Source organism: Amborella trichopoda, chromosome 8 (genome assembly GCF_054954075.1).
Source record: "Amborella trichopoda isolate Santa Cruz 75 chromosome 8, AtrichopodaSantaCruz75HAP2 v2.0, whole genome shotgun sequence".
In the NCBI taxonomy this organism is placed as follows: Eukaryota; Viridiplantae; Streptophyta; class Magnoliopsida; order Amborellales; family Amborellaceae; genus Amborella; species Amborella trichopoda.
The window spans coordinates 10,176,963-10,188,674 of NC_142343.1; the positions used below are offsets into that span (position 1 = coordinate 10,176,963).

Consider the following 11,712-nt stretch of genomic DNA (forward strand, 5'->3'; position numbering starts at 1 on the left):
TAATCATTGTACAGTCAAGCCCTATCTTATGATAACTGGTATGAGAGCAAAAACTCTCCAAATTTCATGGGATTGAGGAATCAAGATGTGCTCCAAACCCTAAAGTCCAAAAATATTTTCAGAGAATTAGGGTAGAAAATTAGAACTTATGCAAAAGCTTACCATCAACTAGCAATTTCTAGCCTTTCCAAAATTTTGTCCCCTTCCAATTAGACGGATTGAGTTCGTATGTGTGGGTCATCCATGTTTGCCGCAGGGACAGTAACTTGCTTATGGCAACAGATGGAGATGTTTATGGTGAGTAGATGACATATTCAACGGCGGCGAATAAAGACCAAAGAAATATTGCATTTATGGAAGATGGGTGTCTGGCATTAGTACAGTTGTTGAGAGCAGGAGATGGTCATCGTCATCGTTGTTTGCTCTCCAAAAAGAAAGATGGTATCATATGAAGGGAGAGAGACAAATCTAGAGAGAAGACCAGATGAATCGATTTTTGCCTGGAATTTTAGGAAAAGATCTCCTAAAAGTCTCCACAACCTCGTACTCCTTTCCCCTTTTGGGTTGCCTGAAAACAGAGTTCTCCATGTCGTTTGAAACCCTGCCAAAATCAAGTTCGCGCTTTTAAGGACAAGTTCGTCATTTACCAATCTAAAGAGGGCCACATGGAGCAAGGAGGGCTAAACTCAAAAATAAAAATTTGAAGGTTTAATTTCTTAAAAAATATATCTTACATATTTTTTCGCTTAATAAGCCCTAAAATATATTATGAAACCTACAGATCCAAAAAACATTGGCATTCAGCATTTTTGTTTGTGGGAACAATTGTATATCATTTGGTCTTTCAGGACTGCCATATCTCCTAGCATCCCTTCCAACCTGAACTCTTCAGTACTACAATTTAAAACCAATGAATGGCAAAACTTTACTACCTTCTTGAAGCATTGCCCCTCAATTAAGACTGCATATTTCCTATTAAGATGGGGTCCCAAATGGAAGAAAAGAGGTAATGGGCTCAGACTATGGTTTAGAATCAGGTTAAGTAGCACTCAGCAGATCACGTAAGAAGATAAAAGTAGACAAAGCATAATGCAATCTAAATCGGAAGTATATAGTGGAAAAGATCTAAATCTTGAGCAAGAAAGGCACACATTTGTTTATGGTGCAAAAACCCTTAAAAATGGTTGCTGTTTATGAGAAAAACATGTTTCTAGTGAGCGAGAGCATAGGCAGCTCAATACCCATGTATAAACCTGTTTTGGCTCCCAATGACAAATTTATGTATCAAAGAGTGATAGGATATTCATGCGAAGTGCATCTTCAGCAGTAAAACTCATGATGTACTCTCCCGAAAGAGCGTATTAAAGATTTTTAGTGATGTAGAAAGATGTGTTTCATAAGCCTGGTGGCAATTCTTAATATTACACTTCCATACTCGTTTCATAATGCTAAATAACAACAAAGAAGCGAAAACATGCACAGATACAGGAATCCCGAAGGATATTAAAGAATCCAATTTATGTTACAATATAAGCATAGGTTTACACTAGTATGAAATATCAACAATACAGACATAATAGATTGTTTAATTTCATGTCAACCTTATAATAGGTTTCTGACAACCACCTCTGTGGTGGAACAAGAGAAGTGAAAAGTTGAGAAATGCAGAGTTGGAAAGAAAAAGCAATAGCTGATACAGCAATTAAATCCAACTATGCAAAGCCAGGGCCAAACTATAGAACAATTCAACCTAATCTTTCACACAATGACAACTATAGAGCAGAATTAGAAGGCCCCAACTTATTGAGTTATGCATGAGATGTCTTGTAATTCGACACAAGCTTCACAAGCTTGGTTCCATATTGCTCAATCATGCACTGCTCATGGTTATAATTGGAGTTAAGCTGACACCACATTTATCCCCTGCCCCAGTTAGGGACTTGTCCTGATTTTCATTTGTTGAGAATGGTATATGCCAAGGGAAGAGTAAGAGAGAGTAAAAAAGAGTACGGACTGAGAAGAATGTAAAAGGAATCTATACTTGAAGGATGCCTACACATGACAACAGTCTGATGCCTGTTTTATTTACCACCAAAGTACAAATTAATTCCAATTCAAACCAAATTGGAATTTGGCCAATTACAGTTCAATTTCTTAAGGTGCTTGAATTTTAAGTTCTAATTGGACTGAAATATAAAGTAGAGGCTCCAATTGGAATTGGTGGCGATTCTACTCAAGAGAATTTCCCATTCACCAAAATATATTTAGGGCTTGTTTTATTGTCAAATTACATGAAATGGTGTTCAAGTTTCAAATTATTTTTTACCACTTTCGAATATGACCAAACTGCAGTTTGCTGAGATGGGGTTTGAATGGTCTGATTAAACTGCAATTTTATATTGTTTGATTTTATAATTTGTATGTTTGTCTTAACTTAAATTATAATTCTACCTAGTCGGATTTTCTATTTATAATCGAAACTAATAAATTTGTCAATTTACTTATAAGCTATATCCATTTTCATCGTCTCTCTCTCTCTCTATTGTTGTCAATGTTTAATGTCCACTGTATACAATTTCAATTGAATGAGTTAGTTCTCTCCCTCTCTCTCCCTCAAACCATCGCTTTCTGTACATACCACTCAAATAAACCAATATTTCTCATTGTTGACATTCTCTTCAGGCAATGATATGATATTATAAAAGTAATAAGAATAATCTCCTTGAAAAGATGTAATATACTATAAAAGAATGACAATCTACCAAAAGTGATAAACAAAGTGGAATTATAATAAAATATCTATATAAATATGAGAATTAATTTGTTATCTTAAAGTAGGATTAAAATCAGGGTTGCATGGGGATTTCCAGAGGGTGTAAGCCAATGGCAAACACATGGTCATGTGAGAGTTCACACATTCATCTAGAACCTCCACAAAATATTTATTACTTGTTTTAGAAGAATGTTGGAAATGCTCTTGAACATCATAATTGCATACTTTTAAACATCATGATTTCTTGAACCAAATTTTTAGGGTCAGTTTGACAAAACAGGATTAGAATATTCAAATTTTTAGAAATCTGACTAAAGGCATTGCCTGCTTTTCATATATCTAAATTATATATTATCATGATATGTATCTTTTTGTGCATGTTTGACTATCTACCTGTATTTTAGAATTTTCAAAGATTTAAGATATTTGACTGTTTGGAAGACATTCACAATAAATTGTATGTTTTTCATGAAGCACATATTTGATTTGTAACAAAATCACCATAGAGGGCTTGTGTTGCATTCTCAAAGCACGAATTGGATGCAAGCCGTTACACTATGTTGGATCCTCAAGGCACAAATTGGATGCAAGCTGTAATACAACCAGTTTAATATAGAGAGAGAGACCAACCAACATAATGTGAAACAAAATATGCATTTAACACACCAAGACCATGGAGAGAGTGAAGAAAACCATGTGGGATTCAAATTCTATGAACAAAAATCAGAGCAGTTTTTTGTCAAAAAGAAACGGCACAATGAGGGAGGAGTAAATAAGGCCACTAAAAGCTGGCTATTCATTCACTCAAATAAAATCCAAAGTAGTAAACAATTGTAAGGCTTACAAGATCATTATGTTAATCAAATAGGATGTAATTAAGGGTTACAAGATCATACATACAAATACATGTCCTGAAGCATATCAATATATTCAAGATATTAAGGCCTTGGAGACATTAGTTTTATGATCTGAGGCATTGGAGTAGATTGAGGGTAAGTGTTTAACAAAAGCTTTTGTTATATTTATTTTCTGAATATACAGAAAGAGAGTAACAAAGCTAAGTTACTTATACATGACTTCTTTACATGGAGAGAGAAACCTACCATAAAGAAAGAAGGCAAAAAGGCTTCCACAGGATTCCAAAGCACCAACCATTAAACTTTGCGCATCCTCATCTCAACCGCCAAACTTATGCTACAAAAAAATATGGAGAGAGAAAGATTTTACTTAAACCAAGAAACCAGAGAGAAAAAGGTTTAGAGATAGAGAGATAATCCTGTTGAATAGAAGCATCCCACTTCCACCATGGGGGCGTCCCACCTTCCACTAGAGAAGGAAGGCTAAATTTTGAAGTGACCAGAGGAGGGAGGCTAAATTTTTTGAGGCAACTTTCCAATATTTTGATGGAAAAACGCTAACCCGCAAGTTAGCTTTTTTCCAAATTTTCTAAAATTCAAATCAGACTTGTTTTTTGGGATTCTGTTTTTGGGTGATATTGGGGGTTAGCTTTTTTCCAAATTTCTAAAATTAAGTCAAACCTGTTTTTGGGATTCTGTTCAGGGGTGATATTCAAATATTATGTAATCTGTTGTGGCGTTATCAAACACCTCTTTGACCAAATCAAATTAAGAAACTTTAAGATCTTGCAACATTCTAAAATATCCTAATATCTCTATTTGATAGGCCTGTGCCGTTATCAAGCACCTCTTTGACCAAATCAAATTAGGAAACTTCAAGATCTTGCAATATTCTAAAATATCCTAATATCTCTGTTTGATAGGCCCACAATATTAGGATATTTTAGAATATTGCAAGATCTTGAAGTTTCCTAATTTGATTTGATCAAAGAGGTGTTTGATAACATCAAAATAGATTATATAATATTTGAATATCACCCCAAAAATGGAATCCAAAAAAAACAGGTCTGACTTGAATTTTAGAAAATTTGGAAAAACGCTAACTTGCGGGTTAGTGTTTCTTCATCAAAATATTGGGACAGGAAGGTTAGCGTTTCTCCATCAAAATATTGGCACGGGAAGGTTCCCTCTCCCTCCTTTGGTGGAAAATTTAGCCTTCGTCCTCTGGTGGAAAATTTGGCGTCCTCTGGTCACGTAAAAAATTTAGCCTCCCTCCTCTGGTGGAAGGTGGGATGCTCCCATAGTAGAAATGGGATGTTTCTATTCAACAGGATTCTTTCTCACTATCTCTAAAAATTTTTCTCTCGTTTCTTGGTTTTAGTAAAATCTTTCTCTCTATCCATATTTTCTTGTAGCATAAGTTTTGGAATCCTGTTGAAGCCTTCTTTCCTTCTTTCTTTACAGTAGGTTTCTCTCTCCCTGTAAAGGAGTGATGTATAAGTAACTTAGGTTTGTTACTCTCTTTCTCTATATCCAGAAAATAAATATAACAAAAGTTTTTGTCACCAATGCCTCAGATCATAAAACTGATGTCTCCAAGGCAATATCTTGAATATATTGACATGCTTTAGGACATGTATATATACTCTCCCTACCAGCACCCCTCTATCACGACTAAAGCCTAGTTCCCCTTCACGCCTCCCAAATTCAGGCCTTCCTATGGCTCGTCTTATCCCTCACCATTGACCAAATCCAAGTTAGAGGCATTCCATTACCCAATAGGTGTGTCATGTGCACCACAGCCGAGGAACCAATAACCATCTTTTTCTATCCTGTGACTTTGTCACCTCCCTTTAGTCTAATTTGTTGCCCTCTTTGATTGGACTTGGGTTCCCCTTGCATCAATACCTCACCTCTTCTCCACATCTCTCAATTCCCCTTGATCTAAATCTGGTCTCGCACTTTGAAGAGCAGCCCTAGCAGCCTTAGTTTGGGTCACCTGGTTAGAACGCAACAATAGAACTTTTAGGCGGGAAGATGCTCAGGTCAACGATGCTTTGACAAGATTCTAGACCTTGTCACCTTTTGGGCCACATACCACCATTCTTTAAACACTTCTCACAGGCGAACTTCTCCCAGAACTAGGAGGCTCGATCCTAACTGTGGAGACCACCTGAGGTAGGCAACATCAAATTAAACTTTGATGGTTGCTCTCTCAGCAGCCCTGGCCCCTCAGGAGTTGGTCGCATTTTCAAATCCCACACCAGCACACTCTCCTCTCCTTCTCCACCCCCATCAAACATGCAGACTCTACTCTAGCCGAGGGCCTTGCTCTCCTCATGGGACTCAGAAAGTTCGATCCTAATTGGGGCCATGTCCTTCAGGTTGAAGGGGATTCAAAGAACACGGTCGTGTGGGCTACTTCTCAATGTTCTTGCCCATGGTGCTTGGCTCATATTTTCGACGAAATTTGGATATCAACGGCTCTCTCTCGGTATCCTGGTTAGACATTTGGAGGGAAGCCAATGCTGAAGCTGACCTATTAGCTAGGAAGGCTGCTTTAAACAATCCCATAGCAGGGTCGCCTATCCATTTTTTTGGTTACCAACCCCCTAAAATTATAGTAACTTGGTCTCAAGCATCTACCATTATACCCACAATGATTGGTCATACAATTGCTATTCATAATAGAAAAGAACACAATCACCAATTGTATAGATTGTTAGGATTTTTTGGGCCCCTTCTGCGTTTTTGTATACGGAACCCAACTAAGGGTAGCCTTTTCTTGTATCTAGATACCCCTTGTAACCCCTTTATCTTATACATAATACAATTAACAATTTTAAAAGAATTGGTTGCTCCTGTCAAAATTGTTTATGACATTGTACTTGGTTCCCTATGATTGATAACTCCTTAAGGCACCGAGAACTCTAAAAGATGAGTCAGGGCATGACCGTTTATTCAAGTAGAGCTCATTATATCTTGCTCCAATAGCAATAGTGACCAGGGAGTTCCTAATAAGTAGATTCTTCTTTAACTCATCATATTACTACCATAGCAGGATATTATATGCTTTAAAGGAATATAAGGCGATGTCATGACTCATCTCCTAGAGCTGTTGGATAGCGTTTAAAGGTTATCAATTAAGGGATGTGAATATGGCGTAGCGAACAACTTTAACTATGATGACTGAATTTTTTATATATGTGATATCATACATATTCTAGGTTCCTTAAAGATGATTATATTAACAATATTGAAGAGCAAGCTGTTAGATTGTTACACAATGGTGGATGTGGTGCAGGCAACTATAATGTTCAAGAGCATTTCGTACATTCTGGCCAAACAATAGTAATACTTCACAAAGGTTCCTAATGAATTGGTGAACTCTTGCGTCACTACGTTCGTCTCCTACTTAGTAATAACTCTCTAGAAATTCTTAATCATTCATATTTTACCCCAACATTACGACAAAAAACTAATTTCCAAATTTATCTGATATATGACATTAAATGCAGTAATCTTAATTGCAATCTAAAAAGGGGACTTATCTCTTTGGAAGGATTGCATTGGTGCCATTGATGGCAGACATATCCTTACTTTGATGAATGGTAAGAACAATGTGTAATTTTGACCTATGATTCTTGGATGTTCGCACAAGTTGGGAGGGATCGGCAACAGATTCAATGGTTATACATAACATTGGAGACTAATTTTTATGCTTCCACATTAAATACGCATCTATTGATATCAACCAAATGGATTTCGATTCTAATTTTTCAATAAGGGAAAATACTCCTCGCGGACATTGGACATTCGAATGTCTTAGGTCTTACTGCTCTATATAGAGGTGTTCATTATCATTTGATGGAACTTGGTAGTAGTTCCCTAGCTCCTTAAAATGCAATGGAGCTATTCAATCCTCGACATTATTATATATGCATTGCTATCAGGGGAACAATTGGGGTGTTAAAGAAGCATTTTTCTACACCCAAAAAACTTGTTTTGTATCCATTAGAAACACAAGTCATGTTAGTCATGGCATTCTGCACCCTACATGACTTGATCTGAATTGACATAGGTGGAGGCAACTAGTCATAAAAAGAATATGACAAAGAGATGGAAAAGCAACCCTTTAAGAGATGACTCCAACTCCTTGGGAAATGAAGCTATGAGAGCAGTGTGGCAAGCTGCTAGCAATTTGCAAGATAGAATTGTAAATGAAACATGGGAAGATTATTGAGAATTTTGAGGAGGGTAATACTTTATGAGTAGATGTGGATTATGATAGAATCATTAGTGACATGATCTCCTCCCCCCTCCCCCCACTTTCAAACTACATAACATATGGTTTATTATAATTTTGTTTGTTTGTTTATCCCTAAATGTAGATTCTCATTTTACCTTTTTTTTCTGTCTACCATATTTTTCAAGGAATATTAGATTTTTTTTAATCACTTTTATAGTGCCAATTTAGTACAAGAAAATGTCAACAACGAGCAATAGTGGTTGATTTGAGTGTATGTATATATATAGATGGCTTGAGAGAGGGAGATAGAAAGAGACAAGCCATTCCTGACAAACAGATAGAGTTTTAAGAGATTAATAATTATGAATTTTAGCATATATACATACATACATGTATGTGTGTTTGTGTGTGTATACATACAAGTATCATCATCATCATAGCTTTTTCCTAATTAATTGGAGTTATACGAATCTTGGTCCGCTATTTTGTTCTATTCAAGGCCATATCCTCAGTGAGGCCATAAGTTCCCATATCTTTCCGAACTACTTCCAACCACATATACATTAATGTATAATATATATATAATATATGGTTTATGTTAGGGTACTCATACATATGAGTATTTTCTTAAGGTACTCAACATTAATGGACCCTTGAGACTCTTAACACACCATATAGTAACTTTTTTGTCTAGGGTATTATAGGTAATTAATAAGGGGTAAAGTAAAAATTCTTAAAAGAAAAATAAGCATTTATTAACTATGGTTGAGGATAACATCATCTACATGAGATGTGACATCACCCACATGAAGCAATGATTGCTTTTTAAGTACTAGTAAAATGGATCATAAATCCGAGTATCTCTCCATCCACTTATCGATAAATGTAGCTAAGAAATATGTATACATTATTATCATATTGTCTAGCCAAAAATACATTAGTATTATGTTGTTCAATTACTATCTCATCCTTAAGCCATGGTTTCTCTGAATAATGTCTTTGGATTGTTGGGTCAATTCACTTCAAAAAACACATTTCTTGTTGCTCTTTTATTCTCTGCAAATCTATCATCTTTCTGGTTAAAATGGTTTTCGATCAAATAATTACACACATACTGCATTAAAGATCATTGAAAACTAAATCTAAAAAGATAAATGAAAACTAAAAGGTCAAATAGGCAAAAGAAAATATGCAAAGCCAAATCGAAGGCATGAAACAACAAAATCAAGAGATTGTGTACAATAACACCATTCACTTTTAGTGTATGGAAGTAATAATCACTCTTAACCATTAGATGTGAAATTTAATAGATTGAAGTATGTTATAATAGTTTGAAAATTTTATTTTGGACTTTGTGCCTAATCAATGACACATTTCCAATTACTACATTTAACATCTAATGCAGCAATTATGAACTCATTATACCAAAAGTAAACAGTCTTCTATACATTTCCTAAAATAAATGACAACATATGAGAGAGAGAGAGAGGGGTTAACCCCAAACTTACCGAATGTCAGATCCAGTAGCTATGAAATCTCTGTTCCTGAACGATTTCCAGATAATTGACCCAGCACAAATACTTATAAGTCTAGAACGAAATTTTGCACCAGCAATTACCCCATCAATACTCCTTGATTTTGGGCTAATTCCCTTGTTTTTTTCGTCGATTCGACAATAACTAGAGAAAAGAGGTTTCTTAGTTTCATTGGTGTAGGCAAGCAATAACTCAGGTGACAGAACCAGTAGCTGTGATATTCCAATTCAACTTTTCTCCGTTAAATTTAGCCAAACACTTCGCAGACACAAATATACCACCAAAACTGTCCCTCATTTGGGTATTGAATCTCGCTTTCTCAAACAACTCCAGATAGATTTAACAACGCCTGTTGCACCAAAAACTAGACCATCAAAACGCCTTGATTTTGGCCCAAACCCATTGGTTTTCGCATCGATTCCAAGAGGAAAAGAGAAGAAGAAGCCAATAAAACGCCTGCAATATCTGCAACTCCATCTTTTAGAGAACCTCCTGCTGAATGCCAATAACCCATTTCATCTCCAATTTCCTTTGCAGCTCCTGCAACTAAAGATAGCAGTGATCCAAGCCAAATGCCCCTTCTTCTTACTAGAGGGTTTCTGCTAAATTTAGCCATTTGCGAGACAAAAACTACGATAAAGAAGCAGAAGAGGAAATGGTAAGCTTTATCAAGAGCAAGCCAATCGTCTCCATTTTCCATGGGAATTCACAGTGGTTCGAAAAATTAGGGCTTTGTGTTTGAAACTGCAACTGAAGTTCACTCTGCCGCTGAACAAACGGATCAAATCTGCTGGGCAAGAGGAATATATGCTCCCGCGAGATCACAGTGTATTTTGAACCCTCGGTGAAATCTAGGGGATCAAAATGTGCATTTGCACCCTCGAACAGAGCCCCAGCTATAACTGTATTAGGGATATGGGTTGTAGAAGACTTAATTTTGGAATTATGGCCTTTCAAGGCCTTGTGTGTTCCCAATACAATTTTGGGCCATAGAGGGAGGACCATGAATGTAGATGCTGTCTTTGCGCATTGTGATCTGGATCGGCTGATGAAAAACCTGATTGCATGAGGCAAGGTTCTTGAGTCATGTCATGAACTGAGAGGTTTGATAGTTTCTTCTAATCAGAGTTGGTATGTGTGTGCCTCATGTGGTATGAGTCAAGGGCTTAGGGATCAGTGGATCCCGGTTTGTTTGAGATATTTTCTTTGTGAGAAGCCATGTGTGAGCTGAATTGGGCTATGAGAGAACATAAGCCCAAATCCCTGACATGTGTAGCTTGTTCACAATGTGTGCATGGGACAATCGCAATTTGGGAAGCCATTATGATGAGGTATGATCCGCCTATCAGAACTGTATGTGTGTTGAGAGAGGACCCTCGCATCCACAAGAGTGCATGTCCTCGGGGGGCACCTGTGATTCACTAAACACTTGAGAATCCAACCACCTATCAGTTAACTTTGATAGGTCTAATCACGTCCTGACTTAAGCGTGTGACACATAGGGGCCCGTTGGGTTGGTCTAAGACAGTACTTTGGGTTTCTGTATCTAGCTCAATGGAGTGCCATGTAGCCAGACCTCTTGTAGGATCCTAATATCCCAAACTGGATTTGTGTAAAGTGCTAGATTGTGATATGTTGATGAAAAATGATTAAAAATAATTTATCATAATTTATAAAAAAAATTGGAAATTTTATTTTAGAAAAATGATTTATTAAATTTATTATATGGTAAATTCAAATAAGGATAGTCCCATGTGTGGCATGTGACATACAAGTAACCAATGTGAGCCACATGTTCAACCACTGGAGTACCACATCATTGCCCTATGGGCATGATGTAGATGGCCTTATGATCTTTGGTGTGAAGGTCTTGTTTGGTTAGTGCATATAAACATGATATGTGTAATATTTTGTGGCACATGTGTAGACCACATATGTGGTGGCATGTGTGTACACATATGTGTGAATGTAGGATTTTGAATTTCCAAAAACTTTAATCTAAAAATTTTATGATTTGAGGCTTAATCGATTTTTATATATATAAGCATGTGATTGGAGGTGAGAGGACAAGGTAATACATCAGGACATAAGATGATGTAATATCCCATTTGAAAATGACACTTCATAAGATGAAGTGGAGTGCAAGTATGGGTGAAAGGGATGGAGAAAAAGGGTGGCATGCCCCTCTCATTTCAGCTTGAATTTTAAAATTTGAATTTGATGATTAAGATTGTTTGTTTTCAAAATCAATGGTTATGATTTATTTAAATTTAAAATTAGGGTTTGAAGGGCACTTGT

General features: G+C 36.4%; 1 protein-coding gene across 1 annotated transcript; it reads right to left on the bottom strand.

The window, feature by feature from the left end:
• Window positions 1–328: 328 nt before the first annotated feature.
• Window positions 329–10,442, bottom strand: LOC18436058 (uncharacterized). The gene is made up of 2 exons (XM_006846085.4): window positions 9,388–10,442; window positions 329–601 (listed from the first exon to the last, which is right to left on the bottom strand). The coding sequence occupies exon 1, from the start codon at window positions 10,112–10,114 to the stop codon at window positions 9,779–9,781; it is 336 nt and encodes a 111-aa protein (XP_006846148.1). The 5' UTR covers window positions 10,115–10,442; the 3' UTR covers window positions 329–601; window positions 9,388–9,778.
• Window positions 10,443–11,712: the final 1,270 nt, after the last annotated feature.